This window comes from Xiphophorus couchianus, chromosome 20 (genome assembly GCF_001444195.1).
Source record: "Xiphophorus couchianus chromosome 20, X_couchianus-1.0, whole genome shotgun sequence".
In the NCBI taxonomy this organism is placed as follows: domain Eukaryota; kingdom Metazoa; phylum Chordata; class Actinopteri; order Cyprinodontiformes; family Poeciliidae; genus Xiphophorus; species Xiphophorus couchianus.
In genome coordinates this window covers 7,152,298-7,167,920 of record NC_040247.1, presented here as the reverse complement: position 1 = coordinate 7,167,920, position 15,623 = coordinate 7,152,298, and the positions used below count along the sequence as shown (strand labels likewise).

At 37.8% G+C, this 15,623-nt stretch overlaps 1 protein-coding gene across 7 annotated transcripts in view; it reads left to right on the top strand.

The window, feature by feature from the left end:
- The window catches only part of eif4g3a (eukaryotic translation initiation factor 4 gamma, 3a), a 56,623-nt gene that overhangs the window by 3,831 nt on the left and 37,169 nt on the right, over positions 1–15,623 (top strand). For 6 of the 7 annotated variants that reach the window (XM_028002707.1, XM_028002705.1, XM_028002703.1 and 3 more), the window contains exons 2-3: positions 9,298–9,367; positions 13,143–13,310. In XM_028002707.1, coding sequence (XP_027858508.1) covers positions 9,298–9,367; positions 13,143–13,310 — 238 coding nt within the window. The remainder of the gene's footprint in view (positions 1–9,297; positions 9,368–13,142; positions 13,311–15,623) is intronic. The other variant, XM_028002708.1, reaches the window with a different exon arrangement.

Sequence of the window (15,623 nt, the reverse complement as noted above, 5' to 3'; positions counted from 1 at the left end):
TGTTCCTGGTTGTCCGAGAAACACCCGGCGCATGCGTCTGCTGCTGCGCCTGCCAGACAAAAGCGCTGCTGCTTAGCATTCGAAGTGAGAGGCCAAGGTGGTGCTTCCCACCATCTGCCAACAAAAGCCCAGGTCACCCAGCTTGTCGAGGCCCCCCCCTCATTTTTTTCCAACCCCCCATAGTTTACCTCACCCCTCTGCTGTCCCAGCTGAGAAAACTGCAGGCTTTTCCCCCCAATTGCCCCTGGTCTTTTCCTCTGGCATCTCCTCAGTTTTTACATTCGTGGTCCAGTGGGTTCATCTGTCTTCAAAATGGTTTCTGCCTTTTTGTCACTTTCTGCTTTGCAAGTTTGCAAAGTTCCTTATATTTATGGTTGGAGCATAGACCAGGTGTTTGCACAAATGGACCTTTTCCAGTAACAATCAGTGAACTGTAATCCTACCATTGCAGTTGTGCAGCTTTGCTGTGTTTATAACCAGCTGGTTGCTCGTACAGCGGTGTATTCCTGCATTTCGGGACAGGTGTATGCAGTCTGCACAACAAAATATTCTCATGAGCATACTCACTGTGGGCTGTTATAAATGAACTGCTGAGTTGAGATGAGCCAGCATGCAGGGCTGTTCTTTCCAGGGAGGGAGTGGGCTGATGAAGACAACCTGCATACCGACAGCTCTTTCTTTTACACAATATTTAGAATAATTATTTTTTTGTTGTTGTTGCAGAAAGCTTTGTAGTAAATATCCTTAAAGAAGTTAGACAAGGTTAGATTGTGATTTTTAAATTAAGGCAGCTAGGTTAGAATCTCCCTAGTTCTACTGTGAAATCTTTTCCCATATTCTTAAGACACTGCAAGAGAGCGTCTCTCTGTTGAATGTGCATCTTTTTATCAGGGAGATTTCTTCCTGTAGTACAAAGATATACAACTTGAGTAAATTCAGGTTTGTGAATGTGATAGAACAATAACTCTTGACGTCTTCATTCTGAACCTTTCCTGTCAAGAATAGTCAGTAGAGATTTGTTGTACACCCCTGCTGACCAGAACAGGATGTGCAGTGCCTTGCTAATGTAGTCACACCCCATCAATTTGTTTATTTATTGCTGTATTACCACCACAATTTTCAATCTGTGTAGAAGAATACTGATCCTGAAATGAAAATCTGAAAAAAAAATTATACTATTAAAGCAGTGATGTAGCCTAGAGGAGTGTTTCCTAAATCTGGTCCTCAAGAAAATCAAGAATAGAACTAAACGTGGTTTATTGTGACAGAGGGGAAGAGAAAAAACAAAGTAGTGAAAATTATGAGCTTGGACCAAAGTTGAAATATGTTCAAGAAATAAATTCACGTGAATCAGTGGTTGTTATTCACTGATTGTCTCCACCCAATCCAAGTGAAGAAGACGTCCAAAAATGTCCGTTTTAGATGTGCAAAATTGGTAGAAACATCCTCCAACAAGCTTGAAGGAAAGTGGCTTACAAAGCGTTGACTTGGGTGTAATAAACTATAAAGGAAGTATAAACTTCCTTTATACACCATAATAACACTGTGTGTACAACTATTAGGCAAGTCTTATGTTGGAGGATTATTTTTAGTAATCACCTGCTACAATTCACCCAGTTAATCCAAAATGTTAATAAATCTCAAACACAAATGTTTAAGAAGGTAAAAGTGAGGTTTTGGCTTTCATACGAGAATGTTTTTATGTGCACAATTATTGAGCCGCTATTGTGCAGAATTATTATGCAACTAAATGAAAAACACATTTTCCACTCTGACTTTTCATATTTTCATCTGTTTAAATGAGAACTATAAACAACTCCAAAATGTTCAAATAAGCATTTTTGACATTAAAAATAATCATTAACCAGTATAGCCACCCATCTTTCCATTAACAGTAATTAGCATTCCAATGACCAGTTTCTTGATTTGTTGACAGTTGACTCTTTAAGCAGCAGCAACGACAGTTTCCCAGACATGGTTCAGAGAGGTGGGTTGTTTTTTTCACCAGTTCTCAATTGGATTCAGGCCCGGTGAGGAAGGTGGACATGTCATACCTTTTTAATATGTAATGGTTTTACTGGCTAGTGGAGGAGTACTTGGATACATGTGACGGAGCATTGATCCTGCATAAAAATCATTGTCTTTTTGAAAGATGCAGACTTCTTCCTAACCAACTGCGTGAAGAAAGTGGCTTCTACAAACTGGCAGTAGGTTTGGGATTTGATTCTGAGCCCATCTTCAACCCAAAAAAGGTCCAATTAGCTCATCTTTAATAATACCAGCTCACAGCAGTACTGTACCACACCTCCACTTTGCTCGCATATGACTTGAAGTGGAGTTCTGTGCCTGTGACTGATCCAGCTGCAAGCCCATCCATCAAGAGTCGCACACATTTCATCCATAAAATCTTTGAAAAATCTCTTTTCAGACGTTTCCTGGCCCAGCTTAGAGGCTCCAGCTTCTTGCTCTCCCAGTTTGGTCATGTATGTCACTCAGTGAGATATTCAGGTTTTATGGACAAAGGATGTCACTTTATCCGAAGAGTAGAAGAAATCGAACCTCCGCATCATGCTGCTGTTACTGTTGCCCAAAAGAGGGAAGTTGCTCCTTCTTTTGTGTTTGCCCTGCTTGTCTCATCAGTAGTTGTATAGTTCACTTTTCCTCAGAAAGCAATGAGCTAATAATTCTTACATACCACATCGTCAACAGTTTTATACTCACAGGGAAATAACACTTAGCTATTTATTACTATTATTCTTTTATAATCCAATTAAAAGTTGGAATGTATTTTCCCATGTAGTGCTAAATCCATTACCAAAGCTTTACCTATTGTTTCTCCACCAAAATAAACAAACATTCATGTAATAAACGAAAGTATGATTGTGTCAGTTATCAATTAATTGATTATTGTGACTATTTGAATAAAAAATGGCATATTCTACAGAATCTTCATTTAACCATTTTTAATGCAATATTAAAAATACATTAAAAGATGCAAATAAACAAATGTTTCAGTTCCTTATTTTAAAATTAAGAAAATAAACATTTAAAATTCAATACCACAGCATTCCTTTAGTAAATCTGAACCAAGTGGAACTAAAGCTATGTCACTTGAGAAGTTTTGGCTAAAACATATTCACAGCTAAATGTATATATTTTTGCACAGTTTTATCTTAATAGCTGTTCTGAATATATCTTGTTTTCATTAAATTGTCTTTTTTCGAGCTTGAATACATCAATTAACAATTAAATGATTATTAAATTAGTTGACAATTATTTAGATAATCAATTAATCATATTAATATGATTAATTGATTCAGCCCTCTTCTGATGTACTAACCATTTGTTAATTTGTTGTTGCATTTCCTTTTAATGTTTTTTGACTTTCTTGAGTTCATCATGGTTTGAATTCATATACTGTAGTTCTCATAAGTCTTTGAGGAAGCATGTATTTGTTTTGTACTGAATTTCTGCTTAACTTTTCCCCTAACTTTTCTAAAAGATTGCTTATAGTTTGTGTTGCAGCCATCTAGAACCATTAAGATCTGGTCTGCTTGTGTTGAGCCACCGTTCATCCATCCATTGTTCATACTGTAGTGAAAGAGCAGTCTCAGCAACAGCAGACAGGCAGTGAGAGCTTTGTGAGTTTTGCTTCACACAAATACACACTGTGTGTGTGTGTGTGTGTGTGTGTTACTGTAAGTGGCCAGTGAGCCTGCAGGGAAAAGAAATGTTTGTATCTGCACCATCTGGGCTGTCTCCACTCACTTCCTGTACCTCCACTTAAAGCTCCTTGCAGCACTTGAAGTTCCAGGTACATCTGCTCATTCAACATAATACTCTATTTTCCGAAAGGTTTTGTGCGATACTTGGACCATAGTTATGAGACGTAACAATTCTTTCAGCCCCCTCTCTAAATAAGAAGCTGCATATGTGTTGATAAGTTATGACAGTGTAGATAGCACCCCTTAATTTATGTGATGTATGGATGGATAAGCCAAGTTGGCAGACATATCTCACCTCTTACTCTGAACCTTTTTTGCTTTATTTTCCTGGTCCCCATGTATGATTTATTTAGTTACTAGGCTGTTAACTTTACACCCCTAAATTATTTATTTATTCAGCAATGGCAGATTACAGTTTATCACGCAGTATCATCCTCCTGATCACACCCCTGCTGTCTGTAAGGCTATATTTCCTCATCTCTTTGCCTTTCTCCCTCTCCCACATACTCAGCACTTAAGTGGCTTTACAGTAAGCTAATGATGAAGCATGAGCTACAGCAGCTTTACTCTCCTAACCAAGGCTTATGTGTCACTGTGAGGCAAGGGGACATGGAGGAGTGGTTGAAGCTACTTTATGATTTTTAAAAGGAAAAATGAATGCACATTAGTTTGTCAACCCTCAAATTTGGTGTGTAAACTATGTAAAAGTTATCCTCAGGCTATTTGTTAGCATGATTATGGGATCTTTGGAGTCACAGATAGTAAAACTTTGAGTTTCATCACTCGAAGCCCTCGGTTGCAGAATGTTTTATACATTCATCTAGGGCTGTTGTAAAAGAATATCTTAGTAATCGAGTACTCTATAGAATATTTTTACGATTATTCGAGGAATCAGATTTCCTTCTCTCTCTTTCTCTTTCTTTCTTTCTTTCTTACGGTTCGCTCCAAAACCGTATTCGAGGTACTCGAATCATTCGAGGAATCCTTTCAGCCCTACATTCGTCACAATACTTCATATTCACTTTTTGTTCAGTGGCATAGAAAGACATAATGACATTGTAATTCTCAAGCATCACCTTATTATGCAGTTGACATAACTTTTTCCCAAGACACACCAGGCAGCCACTGGATCTTTTTATTTATTTTTTTGCCTATACACGATGTATACACGTGTGTAGTTGTTCCTCAAGTATCACAACAATGCTTCGATATTTTGCCTGCAGTTTTGAATATTCACTCACCTCATGATGCTGCAAGCTTGAAACTAAAAGTGAAACTAATTATGTTAATAATTATCTCACCACTTTGGGCTCTCACGAAGCATTAAAATATTATTCCCTGATGGTCAGTTGACTTTCACAATTTTTCTACACAAAAGCATAGCTTTTAAAGAAAAGAAAAACCTAATGTAGCACTTTCAGAGTTTCTGCAGGTTTCACAAATTCAAAAGACTTTTAAAATATTTTCCAAGATCCATTATGAATGGAATATAAGGCCTATGTTCTTACAGAAATGTACAAACGTCGCCCAGCCTACTGGTGATGAATTGGCAGTTACCCATGATAGATGAAAAAAAACTAGTTAGCAAGGGTATGTTAGCAGTGAGTTACTGGTAGCCTCAACTGTCTTGAGTGACAGGATACAATGAATATGTCTTCCTGTGACTCAAATTTTGCCTGAAAAAAAAATCACGCGAGAAAAAAAGATAGAATGTACTAGATTAAATAGCCTTGTCAAGACAAAATTTAAGACCTGTGATTGAAGGCCAACTGATTTTTAAGATTAATCTAAGACATTTTAAGGCCTTATTTTTACATAATGATTTTAAGACATTTTGAAGTTGCACAGGCACCCTGATTTGGAGCAAAGAGCTTTTTCCAACTTATATTTACCACAGTCAACATTTTAGAATTATGTTTCACTTCTGTGTCTTAACATGAAAACAATTTCATGTTAATTTCAAACAGAACAATAACACTTGTAAAATTTAACATGTCTTCCTAATGCTTATGTAACAGTGTGAAAGTTTTATTTTTATCATGTTTATTGTGAATAACAAATTATTAAGGTTCTTCAATAACATCAGTATTACAATTAGTAACAGTTGTAAGTGGTAGTAATTTTTACCACTTTCTCACAAACATATTCTGGCTGGTTTTCATTGGCCTCAAGCTATTTAAATTTCTAAGATTTTTGCACTTGGATAAGGCTTTTATTGTGAAGTTTTGCTACATTTATGCTATCGATGGAAGCATAAACTTCTTCTTATTTTTTTTTATGTCTTTTTGGAATGTAATCAAGTCCTGCTAGTAGTTCATTAAATCTGACCTGCTGGTAACCAATTAAGAGACAAACCAGACCATGTGTGCAGGTGTCCGGCTAAATTTGATTGAGTCACCGTTGGCCTCTAGCAGCAGCTGCAGGGCTCTCCTATCTGAAAGTTGTGGGGAAAAAAACACATTTCCATGTGCCTGTTCAAAAGCCAAAGTACAACTACCTATAAGACTTGGTTCTATTTGGATTAAAAATCTCTGGGATGCATCGTAACTAAATATAGTTTTGTTTTCCTTTTGGCCAGTCAGTGTACCAGTAAGGCAATTCTTAATGTGAGTTTTAATGCTCTGAAAGGTGATGAGGTATTGTTTCCTCAATACCTTATAACCACAAAAGTTAATTTATTTTTGACATCCATGTCTCAAAATGTCAGTCAGTAATCTTTTTTGTAATTTTGATCAGTTGCAGATTGTTTTAGCAGCACTAGAGCATTTTAACATTATGCTTGTCTTTTTACTCCCTGCAGAACCTAAACAGACTCAAACCCAGTTATTTATCTCTCATTCAGATTGGTTTTGACTTACATGTGCTGCATTTATCTATGAAGCATCTGCATCTTTCTGGTTACTCGGCCAGCCTCAAGAAGGGCCTGATTGAGATGATGTTTCACCGCAAGACATTTGATCTTGTGTTATGATACCGCTTTATCCTTCAAGAGCCCATAATTGCACATATTGCACAATAAATATTTATACTGATGGCAAAAAGTCTTCGTTCTGTGGTGGTGAAGGGGGATTTTATCTTAGTTTTGGTCTGTTTGTTCTGAAACTGTAGGAAATAGGAATCCAGAGTTGTTTTTAATGAAAGAACTCTGCTACAGATGAGAAAGCTGTGCAGTTCTCTGAATGGGTGCAAAAAAAAACAACTATTTTTTTTTAGTAAAATCTGCCTCTTTCTTCTTAGATACTCTTCTGCAGAATACAATTTCCCCAGAATGTCATATGTTGGAGATTTAGAGCTCAGTGTATGAAAACGTGTTGCATTTTGCATGACTGCAGGTGGTTTTTCCTTCGGAGAAAATAGAAATCTGCATGCTGGCTTCCAGCCATTTGGCTGCTACTGGAAGAAAGTCCTGTTTTTATTTTTTTGTTTTTTTTTTCTCCTGGATTTCTTCACCTCCTCTGATAGTTTTTGCATCTGCTTTTCCTGCCTGTGTCAGCGCCTGGTTCGCAGGTGGAGGTGCACCTGTTCAGGACAGGTTTAACCTGGGTTCACCTTCAGCTCTACGGTTTATGGCCAGTTGTCACAGCTTTTGCTGCCAACCAGTGGTAGTATAGTGCTTAAGAATGGGAGACTTAGACATGGTTCTATCGTGATATCTTCTGGTACTATTGTGACAATGACTGTGACCGCATGGGACAGCAATCCCAGCTCCACAAATATTAATACTGTACTGTGCTGCTTTAGGGCACCAGTCACATAAAGAAGAGTGATTTGTATCACTATCTACACATAGTAATTGCAGTTACTGTAATAATTTAGGGATGCTCTCAATAAAAATATTTAAAAAAAACTCTTGAGAAAACAGCAAAACAAACATTGCTGCAGATAGGTTTTTTTGGGGGGGAGAGAAAGGGGCTTAAAATCATTAATTGAAATTATCATGATGTTAAATCACAATTATTATAAGAAATGTATCATGATAAATGATAAACCATACAATAAATGCCCTTCCCTAATAAAGCCGATTGTTCATGTTATTCCTTTTCTGATTTACATTTTTTATTAATGGAACAGTTAAGAAACTTTTTATTGATTGATTTTTCAGACAGTAGTTTAAAGCTCTGTCATATGTTTACGCTGTCAAATACAAATAAAACCCACATGTTGAGGGTGCTGAAACTGCAATGTTTGACAGTGTTTCCTTTATCATGACTTATTTTTCTAACTGAGTCATAAATAGTCATTTTTCATTACTTGCAGTGCTGCATTTCTTGGATGATGCAGGCTGTATGAATCATTAAGGAATCAGGCTTTCAGGATTATATTTCCCCCTCTAGAGTTCAGTTCAGGGAGAATATTGTGTCTTTACACAACATGTTGTGCTTCCTCCCACCTAAACTGTCGTATGATGGAGAACGTCAGCCGCTAATTGCTACAAATATCCGTGTGTCTATATGCATGTGTAAAGTGGAGGCAGCAGGGGCACGTATTGTTTTTCAAAATTTTCCCCAGCAGTGGAAAAAGATCTTGTTTCCTGCTGTGCCTCCGCGTTTTGAACCGGCAATGTTTTTTTTTTTCTAAGACTGATTCTTCACTTTCTTTATCTTCCTCCATCCCTGTTGTATCGCTGGGCTGTGGGTAGGGGTGCTGGCAGGGGTCCAGCAAAGATGACGGGCCCCTCCAGGCAGGAGGGGAGTGAAGAAAGGGAGCTTGGAGCAGAAGGAGGCGTGTTTTGGGTGAAAGGAAGAGAGCCAGACGTTCTGTTTCCCTTAAACCATGTGATCAGTGGTGTGTGAGGCGGCCTGTCACAGACGGCTGCCTGAGCAGGTTACTAATCGGAGGGCTTCCCTCTGCTGTTTGAATATTACACATTCCCCTCTTTTGTCCGTCCGTCCTAACATTTGATGTCTCCCCTTAGAGTCTCGTTATTACATGTTCCAGAAGCTGTAAAGAAAGTTCCTTGGGCCTTAATAAAGCCAAAAGCATTATAGATGTGTGTTTTTTGATGAGTGGTTGAGGAATCAATAAGCAATCATTATTATTCTACAAGCAGTGGGAGAGGAGAATGCATACAGATTGTGCTCTTCCTGTGTTGTCTAATCCTCTGCTTTGGCAGTCACCCAGTGTGAAGTAGCCCAGAAATCCATGTCAGATTTTCCTTTTAACTCTTTCAAAAAATGATGAAGGTACATAGTGTACTCTGGGAGATTGGGCATTTTGGGTGGGGTGCTCTGGGGATCCATCACATTAACTACGCAAGCCACTGGGGTTTAGGGAAAGGCCTTCACTGTGAATTCCTCTAAAGGTTGAAGCAAATGCAGTCAAATCAAATTCTCTTTTTTTTTGCAGAGTTCTGTCACTGTTTGATAAAAGCTGAACTTATCTGAAGTCCTTAGATCTCCTGTGCATCACTTTATAGACTAGTTAAATTCCACCCATGTGGTTCAGTTTGCTGCATGTACAGTTAACAGTGTTTTTTTTGGCTTTTATCTGCAAAGCTGTCCAAATTTTTTCTAATGGAACACATGTTTCAGTTCTCAGATTTCTTGAATTTTCTTTAACGCACACTCCCCAGAATTCCTCGTGTTCAGTCTTCACTGGACGAACGGCTCTTCTCCACACAGCCTGGAGTCGCTGTCTACAGCGTGAGTCTCTTTACTCTGGGTTTTGTTTTTGTTTTGTTTTTTTTTGTTTTGATTTTCCTTTATCTAACCAGGAATGCCCCATTGTGGTACAATAACTCTGCCAGGCCTTTCCTGGTTCAGTGAGCGGCAAATGTGTCGGGGATAAATTCATTCAGTGACGGCATAGAACAGATAAGACATCAATCATACTTACCCCTTATATTTATTGAAATTGATGGATATTTGTTTAAAATGACTAAGTATGTTTGTACAACATATATTCTTAAAACATATATAAAATAAAAGCAGACATGAAGATTTTTTTTCTAAGTAAGGACGTCCATTTACGGTAACTAAGTTTACAGGTGCTTCACAATTGATGAGAATTTCAGTGCAAAAGTGATTCATTTCAGAAGTTCAATAAAAAAAACACTTGGGTATTATTGCACACAGTTTTTAATAATGTACAAACATTCATTTCTTTTCATTTTGAAAATTGGGTCTTCAATAAAGGGATTTTCAAAATGGGAATTATGCAAATCCAGAGTTTGTTTCCTGTGAAAATCTTTCTACAGATACGTGTGAGAGTTCATTCCAATTGTGGAAATAGATAGGTCTTGGTTCAACTGAAAGCTAAAATCTGGTGACGTTCACTGACAGCAGGACAGCAAACTGTCCAGCGAGTCAAATAGGGAAAGTGAGAATTTTTTTACAAGAACAAAGCTTTTAAATCCTAGCTTTGATTGCTCTGTGTCTCTTGAGCCACTGTCTTTGTCTTGTGATTCTCCCTCAAACTCTTGTGGCCCTTGCTTCGCAAACTTCTCAAGGCTGCCGTTAATCCAGTTGGTTTTGTATCTTTTTTTTTCTACCACCTCACTTTTTCCTCTTCCTCAACATGCCATTGATATGAAATTCTGTGATCCACCAATTTATCTGGTGATGTGGCTTGCCTTCAACGTGGAGGACAGAAGACTTGGCACTGTCTTCTGGATATCTGCCAAGTCAGCATTCTTCCCCATGATTGTGTTGGCCATAATATAACCCTTTTGTGAAAGACATTGTTTTTATTAGTCTTATGCAATATTCCTATTTTTACAGAAACATTTTTTATCAGCTGTAAACCCCAATTCCAAGAATTAACTGAAACATCTGAAAAATATTCAGATAAATAATGAGTAATAAATGTATTCTGCAAGAACTTATTCTTTATATCATAAGTCTTTCTTTTATATAAAAGAATTCCCTTCTCACCCACCGCGGGTGGTTCTTATCCTCGGAGCTCGGGTCCTCTACCAGAGGCCTGGGAGCTTGAGGGTCCTGCACAGTATCTTGGCTATGCCAAGGACTGCACATTTCTGGACTGAGATGTATATATGTATATATATATACATATATATATAATTTATTTTTTTCTTTTTTGACCCACTTTGAATCACCAAGCTGCACGCCAAATTTTTCCACAAAATTTATTTTTTGGTGATCAGGGGTCTCATGCATAAGAGTGTGCAGTTTTCACACTAAAACTTGGTGTATGGAAACATTTAGAAAAGTACGACGCACAAAAGAATTCCAAGAAGGAAAGACCATCTACCCTGTAGCTAATGCTTTTATTAGTCCTCACATGTTTCATCTGGAGGGCAGCGATTAAATTTGGTTGAAAGCTACATAGACTTTGATATATGTCTGTCAGTTGGAAACTAAAAGGTCATTCACATCAAGAGGCACGACGGTAACAATGTGAGCATTCATACTGCTGAATAGTAATGTTCAGTAACCTGGTATGTCAAGCACACACTGGATGTTCAAGCCGTCTTACATGCTGTAAGCACACTGTGTAGAGATAATTCTGACGCTTTAGAATAACGTCTCGCATTACTCACACTCTGATAATTTGTTCTTTTTTAAGAACATGGTGGTATATCCTGAAATCAAAATATTTGCTTTAATCTCTTTGAAAGAAAATGATTATATATTATGTATCTTGTTTTAGATAGGCCTCGACTGCAATCTAAGGTGATGGGAATGTTAGTTTCACTTTCCTTATATTTGCTTTTGCTCATGAAACGAAACTGACTGGTGTTTTTTCGCTAAGCATAAAAATGAAAGTTGTAAGAAAGACTACTAAATTGTTACCACTTGATGCTTCTCATGTATTTAAATGCAGTAGTTATGAGCTAAATGATGTAATGTAGAAGCACTTTCTGACATGAAAAGCTGTCCTTAGGACATTTCTGAGATGTGGGAGGAACATTAAGCAAACCGTACAGGAACGCCTCTGTTTGCCAGAAAGAAAGCCTATTCATCATTCAGATTTATCTCTTATAACACAACAGTAGTATAAAAGATAAGGTTTTACAAGATGTTCTACTTCTGAAGAATAGCTTTTTCTTTCCCTGTTGTTGCAAAGTGTTAGAATGATGACACTGGTTGAAATAACCAGTGCTGATGACATGGGATGGTAGTTGTGCAGGGTGGAGGTGGGGATTACTTGGTCACTGTTGTTGCTCCCCCTTTCTCTCTCTCTTTTCATGTACAACCACCATATAGCTGCTTACTGCCCCTCCCCCATCCGATCACTCTCAACTGTATGTCCTTAGAATCAGCTTCTGGCCTGAAGTAGAGCAGGCCCCTCCCCTGGCAACAGCAGCGAGTGTTTTTATCCTAGGTCATTTGAGGGAAGTGGGCCATGCTGTAGAGATGCTGCAGGGATCTCTACTGTAGATGCATTATGTCACTTCAACTGCTGTACCTAGAAATCAGCCACAAATCAGACAAATGGAGAGCATGGATATGAAATAAGGCGATAGTTTATGCTATATTTTCAAAGATTCAGATAGTAAGTCACATTTTTGATGAATCTGTTCTATATTGTCTAATTTTGTTTTCATAATAGTAACACATCTGTTCATAACAAATTTTGATCTCTGGCATTGTTTGAAGCAGTGCTGTTTCATTTTAAACTTAAAAATGAAATATAAAATTGAATCATTTTATATTTCCCTCTCATAGACAGACAAGTGAGCTGCTGACATAAACTGTTTAAAATAACTTCCTTTTTAACCTCATTACTCACTTTCCGCTTTTTTCTGAGTGGGATAAGCGATCAAACACAAGGAGCCATGTTTCAAATTAACTTTCAGAAGTATTTAAAGACTTGATCACTGAGCAGACAAACTTGATTGTTAAAGATGTAGTGTCTGGTGCTTTTTTGATATAATAGTTACAAGGGAAAAGGTAGTTAATTTGAGTTATTTTACTTTGAGCATTCTTCACTACTATCAAACCCTAAAAATTTTCTTTAAGTCCTAAAGAAAAAAATGTCATGTTTATTATTCTTGAAACAGTATTCAGATCACTACTTACTCTGTTCAGTCAGTTTCTCATGCTACGTTTACACTCTGTGCAACTCTATTACTATTACTGGGCTTACTTTGCATGACTACAGTGCATTTATTGCACCAGGTGTTATCAATCTGTTACAGATGAGTAGGGTTGTAATGTAATTATTCAACCATCTGAGGTCTGTGTCCTCTCACTGCACAGTCTGGGCTGTGGTCTTGTGCAGCCCACTGTGCCAGTCTTTCGTCAGACCACAGCAGCTTCATCGACTGCAGGTCTTCACCTCCGCACACACACTAGGAGCAATACTTCACCTTGAGTGCTTAATTTACACTCCTCAGCAGGAGGGGAGGACTAATCACCTGTCGAGTCCCGCCACTGCTGTTCCTGCTCTGCATACCTCCGTCACATCTCATTTTGCGAAGGCGGCTAACCACTCTGCTTTTATGCCGCACAGGTACCCAGGCACGCTGGCCCCGCTTACGCAGCTCACGACATCACAAAGGGACACCCTAACTTGGCGGGAACCCCGCCTGGTCATGCCCACTCCCCAGCGCTCTCTCAGGTATCAGTACCCACAGCTTCCCCATATCGCTACCCTAAGGGCTGGGAGACAGGCGGAGGGGTGAGTTTGTTACTGCGGCCGCCGTCATCCTCTCTCCATCTTTCTGTCAGTCTCTTCATTCGTCCTTTTTGTCTGTCTGTGACTTTGGATGTTAGGGGTTGGAGGATCAGTTGTTAGCATTGTTATTTAACATAGGGTTCCCAGTTGTCTGGAAAAGATTGAATTTGTCATTTAAGGATAGGTATAGCTAAAAAGATTAGTATGGAAAAATGTATTCCTAATTCCTACTGCCAAAGTCATTTTGCAATATAGCGAATATCAAATCCTAATATGTGAACTTTGGATATTGCATATTTGAGTTTTGATCACTGGAATTATTTCATAAACTTGTAGAAAAAAAAATATTTTTAGAAATCCTTAATAACAAACCAAGGATAAGTTTGTTGCAATAAGCAATAAAGCAATTAATCGTACACTAAAACAAGCTTGATTGTTTCCATTTGCAAGATTTGAGTCTGGAGAACAAATGTGCTGGAATCCTGAAAACTCTTAGGTTGTATTGTATTCTGGCTCAGAAAATTTCAAATTGCAAGATGAAAAAAATTTAAATATTTTAAATGCTACTTAGATATTTCAGGGAATATGTGAATAATAAATTTTTTTGCCTTAAATATTTTTTTCACATTTGTTTTTCTGTTCTTTTGTCTTTCTCACTGTTTTTCTTTTCCAGTTTAGAATCATGTGCATGAGTGCACTGATTTAATGTCGTAGTATAAAATCATAAAGCCCCACTCAGACATGCTCTGCTGTGCTGAACATGACTGCATGTTCAGCCTTCTCAACTCTAATGACTTTCACATATTGCAAATATTTTGGCACATGCCTGAACTGAGAAATCTGATTGAGAGAGAAGCACAACTGTTACTATTGGCTTAAATTTGTGTGATATCGTCACCCAAATTTGACATCACCCAACAGGACTTTCAAGATTCTAAATGATTCAGAAAATAGCATTTCAAAAGAAAGTTATATATTTTAAATACCAATATTTCCAGTGGAAGTAAAATTTAATGTTTATCTTAAATCGGAAAAGCTGAGCCACAATCTAGTCAGATTTCTTTGTAATAAGCAAGCTTAAATCACATTTAATAAGTGAACTCTGAAGCTAGTTAGAAACACTTTTATGTTCGCACACAATAACTAACAATGTTGGAGAGAACTGCAATTCTGAAAATCTCAACGTCATAAAATCAAGATTAACTACACAAACTCTGATATATTACAAGTGTTTATTTTTGCTAACTATGGCTTATACAAAATGATAGACCAAATTCAGTGTAAGAAAATTAGATTATTACATAAGACCAATAAAGATTAGTTTTATATAAAGATTTCATACCATGTTATGGTTTATGCTACCATGGGGAAAAGTGCTGAATTGACAGTTGACAGTCATTGAGACCCTTCATAAGGAAGGTAAGGCACAAAAGATTATTTCTATAGAACCCGATTGTTCAGTGGTCTGTACCCAATAGGGCTGGACAACTAGCTTTAGATGCTCAACTTCTCTCAACAAGCTAAACAAAGTTGGTGGCATCGACTAACAACCTGAGTAACTTACACAGCAGCTGTTTCAGGTTTTTCCACCGTGCCTCATAGCTGCTTAAAAGTCAATAACAGGGGCGTAGAGTGAAGGGAGAAAATTAGTATAATGTCTCGAGAGGAAACCAAGGATAAAATGGAAAATATCGCATCACCAGTTTGACAGTATTTCATTTATTTAAAACAAAAATTAATCACTAATTATCAATATCAACCAATTTAAAACCCTTATATTGTGATATTTTTCCCAACCATATCACTCAGTCCAACTTGGAAAAAGATCTAAGTTGCTTGAGGTCCAGTGTGCCATTTCCACAGTCTGTGATGATTTAGGGAGCCGTGCCATCTGCTGCTGTTAGCCTTCTGTGTTTTTATCAAATCCAAAGTCTGCACAGTCGTCTACCAAGAAGTTTCAGAGCATTTCCTTTACTTCTGCTGACAAGCTCTATAAAGATGCTGGTTTTGTTTCCAGCAGTACTTGGCACCTGCTGACGAAGCCGAATGTTGCATTACTTGGTTTAATGATCCCTGTGCTGGACCTGGCCAACCCAAACACCATAAAGACTCTTCAGGGTGTTATCAAGAGGAAGATGGCGAACCAGAGCCAACAATGCAGATAGCTGAATCAGCCATTAAGCCACATCTGGGCTTCTTTAACACTCCACAGAGTTGATTGCTTCTGTGACATGCTTAACATTATATAAAGTAAGACAAGAGGATATATTGCTTTTGAGTAGGTCAACATTTCTGTTTTAAAATTCTCCATGTTTA